Source organism: Heterodontus francisci, chromosome 15 (genome assembly GCF_036365525.1).
Source record: "Heterodontus francisci isolate sHetFra1 chromosome 15, sHetFra1.hap1, whole genome shotgun sequence".
Taxonomy (NCBI): domain Eukaryota; kingdom Metazoa; phylum Chordata; class Chondrichthyes; order Heterodontiformes; family Heterodontidae; genus Heterodontus; species Heterodontus francisci.
The window spans coordinates 14,754,827-14,774,889 of NC_090385.1; the positions used below are offsets into that span (position 1 = coordinate 14,754,827).

Here is a 20,063-nt window from a genome sequence, read left to right on the forward strand (position 1 = left end):
CATTCACACAGCCAAAGTTAAAAGAAAATCATTAAACTACTCGAGCATGAAGAACATAAACAAACTCTTTAAAAAAAAAACAATTGAACTGCTTAATAAACAGCTATGTAAATGGATAGGCTTAAGTGCTGAAAGCAGAATAAACACAACACTATCAAACACTTGTTCCTCTCCATCCAAGCAGCTAGTCTAAATAACAGAGAACTTATTAAAGGGTAAACAATGCAGAGCCATAGACCAAGTCTTAAAGCAAATTTTAACCAAAAGAAAAGCAAAAAGATGGATACCAAATTTCCCAGCATGAACTGGAAGGCCATTGATATCCTATCCGAGTTCCAACTTTTTGAACAAAGAATGTAGTTATGCTTCACAGACCAAGGGATTGTAGAACCAGAGAAGCAAGCTCTAAAAATACTGATAGCAGTTGGAAATGAGGGATTATACAGAATCAATACCTCTGGCTTATCTGAAGAGGACCAGAAAGATCCCACAAAGATATGGAAAGTGCTAGAAGATCAGCTGTGATTAAGAATGAATTTTAGAACTCACCTCCTGGAATTGATGTCCTGCAGGCAACAGCCACAGGAATCAATAGATCAGTTGGTCGGTAGATGCCGTATTCAGGGCAACAAATGTGATTTTTCAGAAACTGTGCTGTCAGAGTGACTAATGATGCTGGTGATTGTCTCAATGCCCACTGAAGCATTTCAGAAAGACCTCTTGGGAAAAAGAAAGGTCAAGGCATTGATGCTGCGAGAAGATGGCAGGAAATATGAAGCCATTGTAGCTGGACAACTGCATCGGCATGCACTAGTGGTAGCCAACAGTATCGGCACGGTAACCAGGTCACAAAAAGCAAGCAAGCTATGTGGTAAGTACTGTCTGTCCCACTCACCGCAAAGTTATCCTGCATTTCGAGATCTGTGCCAGGCATGTGGTGCAAAAGGACACTGGGCCTGCCTATGCAAGAAATCTGGCTCCAAAGTTGCAGCCAGATGTCACAGTAGGACACAAGTAAACAGAAGACAGGTGCAGCAACAAGGCAATGGCAGCAAGGAGAGCTCCAGAGACCTGCGTAAATGCAAGCCAAGACACAAAGTCCATATGAAACAGACCTGAGACAAGACGAGCAGACGTTTCACATTGTGACCCTGACACATTGTGTTGATGAAGTCAAGCAACTGGAAGCTTTCATTGCCATTAACATTACATGCCCAAAGAAAGTTGGCAAACACACTCACGGATAAGATTGACACCAGAACTCGTGCAAATATCCTACCAGTCCAAATCCTGAAAGATGTGTACCAGAGTTATTGGGAATCATTGATACAAACGACAAATGCAACATTATCTGCATATAATGGGTCACCCATCCCTTGCAGTGGCACATTAACAATGCATTGCAGATATGGCAAGTTGGCATGGAAACTCCAAATATTTTACCTGGTAGACATGACTGGACCAACAGTGGCAGGACCACCAGTGTATAAGGACCTCAACATTGTGACTATCCACGAGATCATATGGGTACCAATTACAGCAGAGGAGACCAAGGGTACCCGAGGCCAATCAAGACCCTTAAGTGGCCACTTAACAGCCACTTAAGGGCCCTCGCCCTCCTCCACGGGTATTTTACCCATGGCAAGCGGGTGTGCTGGGGACGTGGAAGGCCGCCCAGCGATAGCTGCCGGCCTTTCCGCGTCCCGGGGTGGGGGGGGCATGGCAGTCGGGCAGAGGGTGCCTGATTGAAGGCCGGCCCCGCCTCCCAACCCACCACCCCCAGAACCCAAGACAACCCCCCCCCCCTTCCCCCAAACGATCACTCCAGCCTCACCAGCGAAGGACCGATCCCTCTGGTGAGGCATGCCCCTACTTACCTTCCATCCTCAATCCATGGCGTCGGCTGGGCTGCAGTAGCCAGCAGTGGCCACCACTCCCGGTGGCACTGCTGGGACTAAGAGCTGCCAGCCCCCTGATTGGTCGGCGGCTCACTGAGGCAGGACCTCCCTCAAGTGGGTGGAAGTTCCGCCTCGGTACAATTAAAGCCCGGGAACACGTAAAATACGGGACGGATCCCCGAGCTAAATAGAAGCAGGTTCGCCACCGACTTTCACATTGGAGTCCGGCTCCCATCCATCCACCGTAAAATTCCGGCCAACATTTCAGGTCTGTGACCTTTCATCAGATATGGGAATGGGACTCGATGTGGGCAGCAGAGTTTTGGATGCCCTCAAGTTTACAGAGGGTAGAATGTGGGAGACCTGCCAGGCGTGCGTTGCAGTAGTCAAGCCTAGAGGTAACAAAGACAAGAATGAGGATTTCAGCAGCTGATGAGCTGAGATAACGATGAATTTGGGTGAATTTATGGAAGTGGAAGTAGGTAGTGTTACGATCAGGTGAGGAGGGGTCGAATGGCTCTTTACTCTTGGAGAAGAGAGGTAGAGAGTCGGAGAGGTTTAGTGACGGAATTCCAGCGCTTAAGGCCTTGGCAGCTGAAGGCAGGGCCACCAATGGTGGAGTGATTAAAAACTGGGACGTGCAAAAGACTAGAATTGGAGGAATGCAGATATTTTGGATGCTGTGGTCATTACAGGTGCAGGGGGAGGTCTCTCACAGGATCAATCGCGGGCCCACCCCCCACACTTTCCCACCCTGACCCCACCACGTTGGCCTGGACGTGTTTCAGGCTGATGTGGGCTGCCACATTGCTGACTGGAAATCCTAGTTGCCACAGGAATGGGGCCTTAATAGGTTTCATAATTACATTAAATTTCCCTCAATTGGCTGCCCGCCACTTGTGGATGGGTAGTCATTCGTTACCCAACCTGACCTCTCTGAAGATTGGGATCATGGTGCCATACCAGCACAATGGCTGGTGGTGCCAAATTGCAATCTTGCCCACTTCCATTCCTGATGCTGACCTTCTTTAAAAATTTGGCCCAGGATCCGGGCAGCAGAGCTTTGGATGACTTCAAGTTTAAGAAAGGTTGAACATGAGAGGCCAGCCAGGAGTGGATTGGAATAGTCAAGTTTAAAGGTGAAAAAGGCTTTGGTGAGGGTTTCAGCAGTAGGTAAGCTGCTGTAGGGACAGACTCAGGTGATGTTTTGGAGTTGGAAATAGGAAGTCTTAGTGATGGCGCAGATATGTGGTCGGAAGCTCATCTCAAGGTCAAATACGACACCAAGGTTGTGAACAGTCTGGCTCAGCCTCAGGCAGTTGCGAGGGAGGGAGTCAGCTAGGGAACTGAGTTTGTGGCAGGGACCGAAGGCAATAGCTTCACTTTTCCCAATATTTAGTTGGTGAAAATTTCCACTCATCCAGAACTGGATGTTGAATATGCAGTGTGACAATTTAGAGACAATTTAAAGACAGATTCTAATCAATTTACCATTGGAAGTCTTCAGCTGTTTGAGCCCTAAGCTTTTGAACCCCTCCCTAAACCTTTCCATCTCTCGACCTTGAATGGTCCTTAAAACATCTCTTTAACCTAGCTTTTTGGTCACCCGTTCTGTTATCTTCTTGTGTGATTCAGTGTCAAATTTTATTTGAAAACGTTTCTGTGAAGTGTTTTGGAGCGTTTCATTACATTAAAGGCACTAGATAAATGTAAGTTCTAGTACAGGAGTAAGGCAACTGCAATTTATAATTTTGCACATACAGTTCATCAAAGCTGTCACCAGCCTTTGTCTCGCACTTACAACATACCTAAAATAGACAAAGACCCTGGTACTGAATGATAACAATCAAACTTCTGATGCCTTTTGGTAACAGCATCTGTTCCAGTGTTGACTAACATCACTCAATTATTTTTTCAACCAAAGCTGACAGCCATTGGCAAGAATCAATTGAAAATCAATTGATCATGTTCAGCATTTTAGTTTGAAGGTATAATAATTTTCAGTAATGCCAAAAGCTTAAATAACCCATTGGTGATTCTAACTTTTCCTAAGCCTTGAGTAAGAATATTGTAGTAGGACTGTTTTTCAATGTAACCGCCCTAGGTACATCTTTTAGAAGATGCAAAAAATGCAATTCTTCTCCCAAATAAATACCTTATATCATTTTGCAAGCTTAAAAACTTATATCTGCAGCACTTTACAGAGTTAAATTCTATAAGGCGGCACAGTGGCGCAATGGTTACCACCGCAGCCTCACAGCTCCAGCGACACAGGTTCAGTTCTGGGTACTGCCTGTGCGGAGTTTGCAAGTTCTCCCTGTGTCTGCGTGGGTTTCCCCTGGGTGCTCCGGTTTCCTCCCACAGCCAAAAGACTTGCAGGTTTATAGGTAAATTGGCCATTGTAAATTGCCCCTAGTGTAGGTAAGTGGTAGGAGAATGGTGGGGATGTGGTAGAGAATATGGGATTAATGTAGGATTAGTATAAAATGGGTGGCTGTTGGTCGGCACAGACTCGGTGGGCCGAAGGGCCTGTTTCAGTGCTGTATCTCTAAAATAAGAAAATAAGGTTTACTGAGTCAGTAAGGAAAATGATTTTTTTTCGCAAACTCTCCCAATGATATTTTCGTTCTTTCCAAAATAATGAACTACAGGCAATGTCTCGGGGGTTTGTTTTACTAAAGGCTGATCTTAGCATTTGTTTGGTCACAGTTTTGATAAATAGAGCGCCTTCTGGTGCAGGTGAGGTTTCCTGGATCAAGATAGTAATGACAGCATACACACGAAATGTAGCAAAAGATACCATTGGTGCCTCAGAAGAGAGGGATGGAGCAAAGTTCACTCACCAATCACAAATTGGGAAAAGCAAGAACTTATATTTATATAGTGCCTTTCACAACCTAAGGACACCCTAAAGTGTTTTACAGCTAATGAAGTACTTCCAAATTGTAGTCACTGTTGTAATGTAGAGAAATGCTGCAGACAATTTGTACACAGCAAGATCCCACAAACAGCAATGAGATAATGACCAGCTAATCTGTTTTTCAATGTGAACTCTCTTGCTTTGCTTTGAACAGTGCCATGGAATCCTTTGCATCCACATGCAAAGGTTGACTGAACCTTACTTTAACATCTCATCCAAAAGGCAGCACCTTCAACAATCAGCACTCCCCCTACCGCACTGGAGTGCCAGCCTAGTTTATGTGCTGCAGTCTCTGGAAAGGGACTTGAACGCGCAACCTTCTGACTCGGAGGCAAGAGTGTTACAAACTGAACGAAGGCTAACACCTTGGGTTGTGGGGGGTGGCTAATGGCGAGAATGAAGAGGTAGATTTTGAAAAAAGTGTTCCAAGTGGGAAGAGTTGAAACAAGGCAAAGAGATTTAGGGAAAGAGAGGTCGAAGGCTTTGATGTCAGCAGTTGAGAAGAAGGGAAGGGCGATGCTCAGCAGTGCATATTCTGAAGAACAACGAGCACTCGGAAATCAGCCATATCTCCCATTGTGGTGCTCATAGTTGGAAGAACTGGTAGGCCTCCTGCTTGCAGGACCTTGCAGAGGTAGGATGCAGTGAGATCATGCAGGACCTGTATATGAGAACAATAATTTTGAAATCAAAGCATTCAGAAATGAGGAGCCATTGGAAGTTGGTGAGGACAGGGTTGATGAATGATCAAGAATATGGGATAGGATGCAGGAAGGCACAGTTCAGAATGAGTCAAGGATTGATGTTGGCTGGAGGTTGGACTGGTGAGAATTTGGCACTGAACATGACAAAAGCGAGCATGAGGGAGTTAGTGACAGTAACAGTGATGCAGAGGTGGAGGCAGGCAACATTGCACAGGTGGAATAAGGCAATCTTGGTGATTGACTAAATATTTGAAGCTCAGCTTAATATTGAACAAACCAAATGGAAAGTGAACTCTTGGGATTCAGAGGAATCAGTTTCTTACCTATTGCTCTGGCCTTTTAAACCACAAGAAGCAGGTCAGAGCTCAGTTCAATTTCACCTCTGCAAAATATATATATATATATATTTAATTTTGCTGGGCCATGCAAGCATCTTAGTTTGATAAATGATCTAAAATCATGTTTTTCATTCCTCTCAATAAACTGATTTATAAATTCTGTTTGTCGAAGAGTAGTTGTAGATTTTTCATCCTGCAGCTTTATTGCTTTCTTTGGCCAATGTGAGTCTTTCCTTTGTTTTATATGGAGCAGCCACTGTTTGGGTATCTATAATTTATTTTAATTTGAGTTAAATCAGGAAACACATTTGATGATTAAAAACTAATCATGTTATTGTGATGGACAACGTGCATCATTAATTCTGCAATTACAAGCCTGGTAATTTACTGCCTTTTGAGCTATAATCTGCTGTTTGAATTTTCCAGTCATTAAGCCTGTTTTGCAGAGTTATTGAGTCATATTTATGTACTGAGAGCTGGAAAAAATGGATTCATATGAATCTTAATAGCACATTAAATATCTTATGCATTGGAAAATCTTCATCACTTTACAGTAGGGAGAGCATGGGCTACACATATTGTCTGTCTCTGAGTTGCAGAAATTATGGGCTGTTTTTTCTCCCCCTTAATTGAAAAAAATGCCTGTTTTCCATTTTAATTTTGTAACCCTCCAGCAAATTCATGAGAACATGTAATTTTGAATGTGATTCTTGCAAATTTGATTTTGTAAACCAAAACGAAGAACTTGCAACCAACTACAATGCACCTGCAATAACAGGGGGAATAGAAAAGCATAGGATCTGAAATACTCTTCAGTTCATCTGGCCAGTCCCAAATAATGATACATACTCCTTTAAATTTCTATCCAATCTTCCCTTAACGTTTTCTGAACATTTTACTTCTATGGTCTCCCTGAGCAGTTTATTCCACACCATCAACATTCTCAGCTTAAATAACTGAATGTAAATTGTCCATGCACCTTTCCTCCTTGTAGTTTCAGCTGACGTTCTCTTGTTCCAGAGGTTGTGGCAATCTCACGCACATTACTAGGTTCAATTCATCTATTTTCAAGAATATTGAATGCTTGAAGAACATCTCTTTGGTTTGCCTCCTTCGGAGTAAACAATCCCAAGATTTTCGACCTCTCTTTATGATTCAATGTCTTCAGTTAAGTAAGAGTTTGCTTGTTCTTTTCTATGCTGCCTCCAATACCCAAATATCCTAGCTGCAGAATTGTGCATAGCATTGCAGTTGTCACTGTATCTCTGCCTCATACACGTGCATCAGTACCTCATGGGGCTTGTGTTCTATTGCTCTGGCCATACACAGAAAGATTATGTTATCTTTCCTTAATACTGCTACATGTTGCGCTGTTGGATTCAACAAGCTATCTCCACAATTCACTCTTATTTTGTGTTCTGTTGCCTGTAGGCATTTTGTTTCTATTTCTACTGTTCATTTTACTTCCCTAGTCTTATTCGCTTGCACTTGTCCACATTAAATGACAGCTTTCACTCATCAGCCCACCTTTCCAATCTGCTCTGATCCCTTTGTGAATTTTTTTTCTCCTATTTTTTGTAACTTTCCCCAAATCCAAATTAGAATTGTTTCCCTCCCCATCTCCCAATCATTTATACACACAGCAAACAGCAAAGGCCTGAGCAACGGTGGCCTCTTATTAGCTCAATGCAATTCCATTCATGTACATCCTTTGCTTTCTTTGGTTTAATCCATTTTTGGTCCACCTCAGAAACTTCTCCTTTATTGCATCTCTTCTGACATAATGGACTAATTGCTTATGTAACACAGTATCAACAGTCTTTCTGAAATCTCAATTTCAATTTGTCACATTTACAGAATTTCTGCTGTCCGCTAAGTCAGTTATTTCCACAAAGAACTCCAATAAATTTGTAGATCCATCCTGTCCTTCTCTTACCATCCCATTTCTATCTGAGTGTTTCATTATCCTTTTTCTAAGGGTGCCTTCCAATACTTGCTCAGCTTCCCTATGCTTCCTTTTTAACGTTGATATTATGTTAGCAACTTACTGGTCTTCAAGTTCTCCTTATGTTTCTAATGAATTCCTAAAGATAGTGAAAAGAGAGGACCGATTTCACTAGGCACTTCATTAAGTAATCTTGCATCCTCATCTATGCCTTTGTTACCTCTAGACTTGACTATTTCAATGCTCTGCTGGTCGCCCTCTCGTTAAACTTGTGCTCATCCAAAACTCTGCTGCCCGTATCCTAACTCGCACTACTCCCCATGATCTTATCCAGGGACATAAAAGAAGATCTATCAATTTATTTGCTGCCCCTGATTTGATGATATGTCACCTACAGGATCTTACTGGCGTAAAATAATGCTTCATTTAACTGTGCAGCTGTGGTATTTGGGACAAGCTTCCCACTAATAAGCTAACAAAGGGGAAAAAAAGACATTCTCAGGTCATTGATGAAGAGGGACAAATAGCCGATTAGCACTTTCTACCAACATTATCCTATTTTATTGCAAAAATTAGCAGAGAGAAAATCAGGGGTAATCCCTAATAAAACTGATGATATCAATTTGTATCATCATTGGGACAAAAGTGTAAATAGTGTTTTCAAGGGTACCAATTTCTCCAACACTAACAACAACTGTTGAAAAGTAGATAACAGTTTAACAGCTATCCCTATTTAATACTGCTGCGATATCACACTCAGTGGAGTACATTAGTTTTGTTTCACTGGCAATATATGATCTTTGAATTTACGCAAATGTCATCTCTGAGCACTCCCTTAGTCATATGCCAGATATATAAGCTTGAGAGCACTATTATTGTTTTAACAGTCTACTTTTTATCATGGAAATGGCACCTGATTAATGATTCAAATCGGAAAGCATGGAGATGGCTTACCTTAGTCTGTGAATGAGACAGTGTAAATAGCTACTTGGAGTCATACCACGACATCTACCCCATTAATCACAACCATAAGTCAAATGGTTGACACCAACATTTTCTGTGTTATGACATGAATTTGTGCCATAATGTAAAAGTGCACTTGCTATTGCTCACTACAAAACCATCCTGCAGAATCACCTCCTTACATTTGTGTAAATGTCAGTCACGTTTCACATTGTATCAGAACACCAACGGGACGTTTTTTTCCCTTCTGGACATCCTGCGTGCACAGTGTTGCTCAGGTGCTGGTGCCTGTCATACCAACAGGAGCACACACCATTGTCCTGCCATGAACCACTCCTGGTATAGGCATACCTCCGTCCCCACACAGTGCCACCCCTGCCCAGATCTAGTGCCAGCATTGGAGCCAGCATCAGCTGCTGCTCCAGAGTCAGTTCCAAAGGCTGTTTCATTACATCAGCTTGGGACATCCACAGAACCAGCAGTCTGCCTTGGTCCTAGAGCTAGCCCTTGCACAAGCTTTTGGCAGGCACTCCTTCGCTGGGACACTGACTGGATGTAGGGGAAGTTGATAGTAGACTTTCAGAAACAACACCTCACACTTCACTTAAATGCAAATATGGGTGTGAACTTACTACAAGTGAGTACCAATTACACTGTTGGGTACAAGAGTAGGCCATTCAGCCCCTTGAACCTGTTCCACCATTCAATGAAATCATGGCTGTTCTTGTATTTTAACTCCATTTATCCACCTTGGTTCCATATCTCTAAGTACCCTTATCGAATAAAAATTAACATAGCATTAAAAGCTGGTTGGCAGAAGGAGATTCAATGTTATAGGGACCCAAACTTAGTATCACTGGTATTTGTTCCATTTTCCTCTACCTCGCACTTCGGAACACCCATTAAAATCTACCCTAGAACTAACTTCAGCTAAATAATGCAAGTAGGGATAAGGCCTGGACAGTGTGTAACGCCAAAACACATTGTGCTGTACAAAGAATGTAAACTAGCTAAAAAATAAAAGCCTTTTTTTAACCTTCCATTCCTTATGCTGCTGTTGGATGACAGATACTGTTTGGCACCGGTATCTGGTATGAGAAAACTGCAGTGAGTTCTGCTGCCTGGATTGTACGCCATTCAGGTGGAAGACACAGCTTTTCAGAGGTATACCTAAGCACCTAGTCACTGGTGTCTGACTTCTATCTAATAGGAAGAAATAGCCAACAGAGCAGTCACTTCTTTTGTATCATTGAAAGTTAAAAGCAGTTTAAAAAGTAGGGATGGCACTGGGTGCAATTCCGCTACAAAGCTGAAGTGATGTTCAACTATTTTGTACAGGCGGTTTCACATCTTTGACAAAATGCCAAACTGGTCCAGCTCCAGTTCCAATGATAATCTTGCTTTGCTGCAAAGCTAAATTGTAACTACACCATTAGTGTTAAAATTCCACACAAGTATCTCAGAGGCAAATGATCTGATTTGCTGAAGTAACTGGCTCTTTCTCACACCCAGCACCTCCATTGTTAGAGACATGCTTTTTAATTGTGAGCTGCTGTTCCCCATTTATTGCTCGGACACAAAACTGTTGAAATCTTACTGTAGTAATTATGTGTCTTTTACAAAATTGAGCAAGATTCTTACAGGTTTAAGTTAATAGCGCTAATCTATTTACCCTGTATTAATGGTTTGAAAGAATGTTTTGATAGTTAAGAATAATTAATCCATTTTTAAAAAAATTCCCTGATAGTATTTCACAGTTTTCAGTCACAGGCAAAACATTATTTTATTTCACAGTGGAAAATGTTGAATTTCATGATGTTGTTAAGCAAGACTGTAATGTAATTTCTTTTAGCAGATATGTAAAATGTCAATCTATGAGAGAGAGCAAACTGATCCCATTGAGTAGAATTTCTGCTTTAGAGACTGCATTCTTTATTAGCAGGGGTGGCAACAACACATCAGATTTATTGCAGTTATGGTATAGTGCTGTTCTCAGAATATTGGCCCTTAAAAATATAATTAATCAACTGCCCATGTTAACTTTCTACAGCAGTAATTGTATGTTGAAATACTTATGGGATGGTTTTGTGAAAAATAAAGCGACACTGGAATGTAACTAATTTTAAGTCCAAGTTTACTTTCACTATGAATGTGTATATATAAATGTTTTCAGATATGTCTGTCATATTTCTCAGGTCACCCATTCAAATTTTTACAAATCACTTAACAAAAAGTAAATAAAAGTTTACAAAAAGAGAAAGGGAGCCAAGTTTTTGCTGACCTTGAGATAACCTCGATAGGTTGTTGAGTTGACAAGGGATAGGAGTCAAGCCAAAACAACGACTTATATTTATATAGCACCTTTAGTGTCCCAAGTGCTTCACAGGGGCATTATAAAACAAAATATGACACCAAGCCACATAAGGAGATTTTCAGTCAAATGACCAAAAGCCTGGTCAAAAAGGTAGGTTTTAAGGAGTGTCTTAAAGGAGGAAAGCGAGATAGAGAGGTGGAGGGAGAGCATTCCAGAGCTTAGGGCCTAGGCAACTGAAGGCATGGCCACCCATGATGGAGTGATTAAAATCGGGGCTACTCATGAGATTGAATTAGATGAGGGCAGTATCTCGAAGGATTGTGGGACTGGAGGAGATTACAGAATAGGGAGGGGCGAGGCCATGGAAAGTTTGAAAATGAGGATGAGAATTTTAAAATCAAGACATTTCTTGACTGGGACCCAATGTAGGTCAGTGAGCAGAAGGGGTGATAGGGAAACGGGACTTGGTGCAAGTTAGGATGCGGGCAGCAGAGTTTTGGATGACCTCAAATTTACAGAGGGAAGAATACGGTTGGCCAGGAATGTATTGGAGTAGTCAAGTCGAGAGGTAACAAAAGCATGGATGAAGTTTTTAACAGCAGACAAGCTGAGGTAGGGACAGAGTTGGGCAATGTTATGGAGGTGGAGGTAGACGGTTTTAGGGGTGGTGCAGATATGTGGTTGGAAGCACAATTTGACTGCCACGTTTCCAACATTACAACAGTGGCAGCACTTCAAAACTAGTTAATTGGCTGAATTTATGAAAAGCGCTATAGAAATGCAAGTCTTTCTTTTTTACTGCTGAATACTGACAACACAGAAGCTGCAAGCAGTGGCAACAACACATTCAGGAAGCAGAAGTAACCCTTGCAGCAGGAACAAACTGTGCAACAGTCTAATTGTCGTCTTTAATATAGTCAAAAGGGGGATCCCAGGAGTGTGCAGTCATTGGATAACCGCATTTTCCTAAAATTTGTTGCACAGAAACAGGAGAAGGCCATTCAATCAGATCTTTTGTTTCATATCCCTTAATACTCTTAACTAACAAAAATCTATCAATCTCAGGAACATGAGAATTGATAGATGAGAAAAGACCAAGGTCTATCTAGTTCACCTCCTACCATCCCAGTGGTAACATGATACGATACTGGAGCTGTTGACTAATCATAGCAATCAATTAGTCCACAACTAATATTGACGTTCTATGTGGTTGAAAGCTCATCTCAGGGTCAAATATGACATCAAGGTTGTGAATAATTTGGTTTAGTCTCAGACAGTTGCCGGGGAGAGGGATGGAATCAGTAGACAGGGACAGCTAAAGTTGCCAAAGTAGAGAAACTTCCAACACCAAGAGTGAAATTTACGTTATCTCAAGCACCTATTTAGACACTTTCTCCACAGGACATAGCTGAGTAATAGCCACTAAGGGAAGTGGCCAGTTTAGCAGCTAAACACTGAAGGTCCCAAGGACTCCAGGTCACCCATGAGCAATGCCACAGGGGATGAATTTACATTATAATATTTCTCAAAAATACATAGCACCAACTGAAGTATTTAATAAGTGGAGTATTAGTCCATTTCTTATTTGAAATATAAAAAACACTCGCTGCTTTTTATTTCTTGAATGAACAGATGGAGGACTCAATATGAATATGTAATTGAACTCTTAAAGTATTAAGATAACATGACCTTGCTTATTACGGTAGATGAGTTGTGTAAATAGTTTTGTCCAATTGCAAAATTGAAGCTGTCTTTACATGGTTTCATACAGCTTACTGTTACGACAAGGTGAGAAGGGGTCTAGGGGTTCCCTCTCAGCCTTTGCCTGGTTTAACCATAACAGGCTTTCAATTTTAAAAACACCGTGTTTTAGCTCCCCCTCAGTGAATCCCTCAGTGAATCCTTGTTCACCGCTTTCCAACTGTGAGGCAAAAAAGTAAATTCAGACAGGTTTTCTTAGATTTAAAGAAGAAAGGTGTAAGTTTATTAATCTTTGACTAATTTGGTTAACGACTATGAATATGCGACACGACCACACTAGCATGCATACGTGATAAACACACACACAGATAGAGACAGAAAAAGTAGAGAAGAATAAAGGGGAAAAGTTTGAGGCAATATCCGTTAGTTATTTGCAGTCCTTTAAGTTCAATGCGGAGTCTTTGGTTGCCGGTGAGTCTTGCTGTTCATTGGGGCCCAGTTCATGCTTAAACAGATAAACTGCATGCATGTTTTTTGTACTATGAATATCCAGAAACTAGTGAATAGTATATTCATGTGTATTTCTTTCATGTCCTGGAGTGGGACCTAAACCCACAACCTTCTGATTTAGAGGTGTGAGTGTTACTTATTGAGCCACAGCTGACACCCCATTAACATTAATGGAAATGGTATGATTGTTTAAGTGAAACAGTTCTCGCCTGATTTAGATGATTAATGTAAAGATGAGGGGCAACTAGAGGAAAATGAATGTCCAATGAATAAATGGGTTCTTGAGTTGAATGTTACATTAGGTTTAGGGGAGACAGTGGTATAGTAGTAATGTCACTGAGCTAGTAATTCAGAGGCATAGGCTAATGCCCTGGGGAGAAGGGTTCAAATTCTGCCATGGCAACTGGTGGAATTTGAATTCAATTGATCAATAAAAATCTGGAATTGATAGCTTCATGGCACCATTACTTAGACTAGCTATCATCGATTGTTGTAAAAAAAAAAATCTGTTTCACTAACGTCCTTTTGGGAAGGAAATCTGCCGTCCTTACCTGGTCTGGCCTACTTGTGTCTCCAGACCCACAGCAATGTGGTTGACTCTTAATTGCCCTCTGAAATGGTCTAGCAAGCCATTGAGTTGTCAAGGGCAATTAGGGATTTGCAACAAATGCTGGCTTTGCCAGCAACGTCCACATCCCATGAAAGAAAAAAAAATCAACACAACATGAAGAGGGATGGGAGGGAGCTCATGTGAAGCATGAATGCTGGCATAGAACAGATGAGCCAAATGGCCTATTTCTATGCTGTAGGTTCTATGTAATATACCAGGAAATAAGCTTGGTATCTCTGATATTTTAGAGTTCTGATTAAGGGTCACTGACCTGAAACGTTAACTCTGCTTCTCTCTGCACAGATGCTCCCAGACCTGCTGAGTATTTCCAGCATTTCTTGTTTTTATTTCAGATTTCCAGCATCTGCAGTATTTTGCTTTTATTTTAGTGTTGAATTCTTTCGAGCTTCTTACCTCAATGCAAACTGGTTAGTGTACTGGAGAACATAACAACTTGTTTATTGTGAACCAGCAAAACAGAAGCATAATAGAAAAGTTTTTCCATTAAAGTATTAATAATGTAGAAAATTGCCACATTCAAGGTTTTGTACTTGATTTGAAGCTACATTAAATTTTCATGTACTGCTCAGCACCACTTCTTACTTCCAGATGGCATCTTGCCAAGAATCAATATCTTTTTATTTAAAAAAAATATTAACTGAGATGCCTGAAATGAAATTATAAATATAAAACTTTTCTCTTGTTGCAGAAACTCGACATATTGCATGAAGGTGACAATGTCCTTGACAGTGGCAGAAAACGACTCAGGACTTTGCTACAACAGTATGATCAGAAATTTGGAGAAAGCTGAAATTACTAAAAGCAAAGAAATCTTCTGTCCAGATATTGAAGACTTCATCACAGAAGACCAAAATCTTGATATTGTTTGGTACAAGGTAATAACAATACTTCTTTTTAATAAATCAGTCCAGTTGCCATAATTTAGCTGATGTTTGAAGCATGAGTTTATCTTGAAAGCATATTATTTTCATTAAAATTATATGATCTATATATAATTAAAAATCTGCCATAGGGTGCACGCTTTCTGTTCACAAACCTTACCTCCTCGTCATGCTTGAGGTCATGATTTAGTATCACAAATGACCATTATGCATTTCTATGTCAACATCTCCCAATCAGTTTTGATGTTTTAGCTGTCAGGATATTGCAGGCTTTGCCTGTTAAGTGGTTCTGGAAAACAAGTTTTTGAAGTTGCTCTTTGAATTCTGCGGCCACCTTGGGTATAAAAATAAAAATTAGCAAGTTAGGAACTGGAGGAGGCTATTCAACCCCTTGATCCTCTTTTGCCATCTAATTAGGGACTATTGTAGATGGATTTAAGGGGAAGCTGGATAAATACATGAGGGAGAAAGGATTAAAAGGATATGTTGATGAGGTTAGATGATGCAGGATGGGAGGAGACCTGTGCGGAGCATAAGCAGAGATCTGTGCTATAAATAGTATGTAATCCTACTATGTAAATTAGATCTGCACCTTAATAACCAACCCTAAGCAACCTCATGGGTATTTTGTCAGTACATCATAAATATGGTGCTAGTGGAGTTTCGCAGGGGTCTATTTTACATCGTCTTTACATTGTTCATAAACAATATGGAAATGGGTGCTGCTAGAGCTTGCTGATCATACGAAGTTATGTGATTAAATATACAACAGAGAGGGGATGGAAAATATTCCAATAGACTTGGAGAAATTATGTACGTGGGCCAAGGATTTTAATGTGGAGGCGTAAGATAATGCATATTGTCGACGGAACCAGGGTTTTGTACATGCATTGGAAAGAAGTGGAAATGAGAAAGCTTTGGGTGCAATCTTCAATCATTTACTAAAATGTGAGGCTGCTAAGAAGGCAAATCAGTTCCTGATTGCCTCTTCAGGACATTTGGAACATATAACTCTAAACTTAAGGATAGGTGAAAGAAACTGAATGTTGGGTTCAATGAACAAAATAGAATTGAGAGACAACTTGATTGAAAAGAATGAATATCGTGGATGTAAGTTTTTGACTTAATTTCTGCTTGCAAGAGTGGAGGATGTAGTTTCAAGATAATCAAACCTCATACAAGTGGAGTGAATTGTAGGAATTTCCTTTACTAACAGTGATTGATGGAAAGCCTTCCATTAGAATTAAACCATGTTTCTTTAAAAATAAGTTGGATGATTATCTGACAGGAAATGAGGTTGATTATCAGAATAAATATTAGGCAGAGATGATTCAATAGTTTTGGAGCATTTGTGGTATGTTACTGAACAGATGGAGAGGATATGTTGACAGTGTTCAATATTTTGGCAGATTAACCTGGTATGAATCACTCTCCTTCGGAATTTTGGATTGGATTAAGTAGATACTGCGAAGGAATTGGCCATAACAAGGAGTTATAAGGTTAAAAGGGAGTTATTTTCTTATGAATTAGGAACTAAAAAAATTAAAAGCAGGGCTCATCTTCCTAAAAGATTAAGAGAAGTTCTTAGGTATGCCTCTGACATGCCTCTGTGGTGAAGAGCTTGCCGCCTCTTAGAGCATAGAGGCAGGCAGCTTCTAATAAAAGTCATGAACCTCATCACATGGTAAAACATTGATAACACAGTTTGCAAACGATCACGTAAGCTACTACAGTGTAATAGTTGATAAGATGGTCTTTTGCAGACAGCCCTAACCACAGTCAACTGCATTCTTGACAAAACCGGCTAAACCCAAGAAATTGAATTATAATCTTGAAACACAGATGATCTAGCCCTTCTTAGACATCAAAGAAGGTGGATCTTAACTAAAAATTAACAGTTAAGCAGCCTTATTTGGGAAAAACAGGGTACGAACCTACTTGCAAAAGAGGTAACACCCCCAAACTTCATGAGTCCATCAGGTCTTGGGACCCAACTCGAATATAAAGTAATTTTCAACACTTGCCATCATAAACTATGTGATTTGCTATACAGTGGCAATCATTTACTAAAATGTGAGGCTGCTAAGAAGGCAAATCAGTTCCTGATTGCCTCTTCAGGACATTTGGAACATGTAACTCTAAACTTAAGGATAGGTGAAAGAAACTGAATGATGGGTTCAATGAACAAAAGAGGATTGAGCAGATGTTGGCATTGGCACATTTTAGGTCAGTGCATGCAAGATTCAAATGAAATCTTTCCATCTGTTCATTAACATACCCCAAATGCTCCAAAACTATTGAATCACCTCTGCCTAATATTTATTCTGATAATCAACCTCATTTCCTATCAGATAATCATCTAAGTTATTTTTAAAGAAACAGAATTTTATTCTAATGGAAGACGTTTCCATCAATCACTGTTAGTAAAGGAAATTCCTACAATTCACTTCACTTGTATGAGGTTTGATTATCTTGAAACTACATCCTCCGTTAGCAGCCACAATGGAGGGGCTTCTCTTCCTCCCTGCGGATAACGGCTCCGCCTTCTGTTCATCTGCGAAAACTTTAGTATTCTTCGGCCTTTTGCAAATGCCTTCTGATCGGTTCAATATCATAATGCATTTTTCTCTCTTCTGTGAAAGGCATAAATTATCAAGAATAAAAAAAAAGATAAACAAATGTTGTGGTTTGAGATCCTTTGTTGCAGCTAAAGAAGGAAGGTAGCTGAGCTTCCTTACTGGATCAACCAAAATAACAAGACAGAGAGAGCAATGGCAACTGAGCAGATGTAGGCATTGGCACATTTTAAGTCAGTGAATGCAAGATTCAAATGAATAAGCTGCAAGATTGGGCTGTCTGGAGAAAAGCACACAACAATTGTTTTTTTTTTAAACGTTGTACTATTATAGCTAATTAAAACATGAATGGATATACTTATTATAGAGTTATTTATTAATCCCATGTTATCCTAGGAATGTTTGCCCAAATCATGGAGAAGTACAATTTTGCAAAAGCGGAATACCCTTGTGATACAAGAGGTTCAAGAAGACGATTTGGGTAATTATACTTGTGAATTGAAGTACAAGAACAAGCTGGTGAGGAGAACAACTGAATTAAAAATTACAGGTGAGGGATTTCATTGTGTTTATGAAGTGAAGTGAAACTATGTTCACCACCTAAAATTGACCCAACAATCAAAACCTAATGTGCCTTTTATTCATACCAAAAGTGGAACTGCCCCTTTTGTTTATTTTAACGAAATGAACAGTGGTTACATTGGATGAAGTGACCATTTGAATAATGATATGAATGGTGATGATGATTTGCCATTGGAATACTCAAAACATGAATAATTAATACAGGAAGTAATGAGTAGGTGAGTGCTTCAACTGCTGATAATATTCAATGTACCTTTTCTTGTTAATTTGATAATGTAGAAAATGTTGCTTATGATATTTGTAGTTAAAAGTATTCGGCTTAACTAAATAGTAGAAGAAAGTTCATTTGTTCAGAATGTGTACAACATTTTGCAATAGGAATCATAGAAGGTACAGCACAGAAGGGAACCTTTTGGCTTCACATTCCTGCCACTTCTACTGGACTAATCTATCCCCTTCAATTCCCCAATTTCATTTTTCAGTATCATTTTCCTTTTCGCAGATTTATATAATTTAGTTTTAAATGATGTTATAGTCTCTGCCTCACTACATTTGTGGTAAAGCATCCCATGGTCTAATAACACTCTCTGTGAAAATAATCTTCTGATTGTCCCTTTCATTCTTCCAGTGATAATTCTGAGTTTATGGGCTGAGTTTTATCAGCGCACGCGCACACCCAGCAGCGACGTGCCTTGAAGTGCTGCCGCAGAGCCCCCGTGATATTACACACGGGGGCTCATTTAAATGGCGGGGGTGGAGCGGCCGCCCCGATGACATAGAGGGGGCAGGGTCTGACGGCACCGCACAGGTGTGGGCCCCATTTTTAAAGGGCTTCAAGCCCTTCAGGTAAATTAAAATTTTCAAAGCCATGTCATTACACATTTCATGCAAATAAAACAATGATACATGGAGGACCTTTCCTAACCCCCACGATGTTTTTTTATTGTCAGATGTGATTGAAATGTGTTTTGGTCCCACCACGATCTTTGCCCTTCAACTTCACCACATTTGCCCTTCAACCCCTTCCCATCATCCCCACAGCCAATGATTGTTGTTTTTCCCACTCCCCTGTCCCCACCCCGCCCTGATAATTTCAATCCTCCCCTCTCCCCATCAGTGTCTCGCCTCAGAACTCCATACGGAGTTCCAAAGGTGTGCAAGTTGCAGCCGGCAGCCGTAAAATCAGCGTGGGACGGCCGCCTGGAGCAGCTAAGACAATTTGCATTAATTTAACTTAATTTTAATATTTAATTGACGGCCCCGCTGCTTGACGATGGGGAGACAGCACCGAGGCCTCGCTGCCACCGGTAATATGTGGCGGGGCCTTCTTGACGTCGTGGGTAGTAGCGGGCTGCTCCCACAAACATTTTACGGGCCTCCCTGCCATGATCCACGACGTCAAGGGGCTGGTAAAATCCAGCCCTATGTCTCCTTGTTAACAATTTGCCAGCCAGTGGAACTAATCTTTGACTTTTGACCCACTCAAACCTCTGTTAGATACCCTTTACCCTTCTGTGGTTTGTGAGGCTTTGCTGCAAAGTTGGCTCCTACCTTCTTTCTTACTGGTGACTCTTACTGTGACAATTACACTTAACTACCTCATCCTGTGGCCAGTTTGTATATCCGAGTCTTGCCGGTAAGGGCAAGTGAACTATGAAATATCCAGAAACTGGATGCAGACTGGGAGAAGTAATCCTGCCCATTTTTTCTCTACAATTATAGCACAGTCCCAACTGACATGAACTAATTTGGCACAAACAGGTCGTTGAACCGGAGACATGCTTGGTCTGCATGGCTCAGCGCATTTACAGATTGGTCGAATAGGGAATTACAATGCTGCTTGCTTGATCATTTTTCTGTTATGTTATGTCTGTATCTTGGGTGAAGAGCTTTTCTGAGTGGTTTCAGAAATTGGTTGCAGTTACAGCTCATGTCGACACATTCTTCTGCCACTGAAAGAATGGGTATAAACACACATGCAAAAATAAGCAAGCATCAGTCTGTTGTGGCAAGGTATTTCTTTGAAATGCATCCTAGCATTGACGAACCATCAGAACTTGAAAGGCAGAAAGGATACACCTTTCCCTGGTGCATTGGGCT

General features: G+C 40.8%; 1 protein-coding gene across 3 annotated transcripts in view; it reads left to right on the top strand.

The window, feature by feature from the left end:
* Positions 1 to 20,063, top strand: part of il1rapl2 (interleukin 1 receptor accessory protein-like 2) — a 1,024,957-nt gene that overhangs the window by 565,184 nt on the left and 439,710 nt on the right. For all 3 annotated transcript variants that reach the window (XR_010976424.1, XM_068047131.1, XM_068047132.1), the window contains 2 exons: positions 14,613 to 14,799; positions 17,778 to 17,931. Coding sequence is in view for 2 of the 3 variants with exons in the window: in XM_068047131.1 (XP_067903232.1) it covers positions 14,613 to 14,799; positions 17,778 to 17,931 (341 nt within the window). In the remaining variant the exon portion in view is untranslated. The remainder of the gene's footprint in view (positions 1 to 14,612; positions 14,800 to 17,777; positions 17,932 to 20,063) is intronic.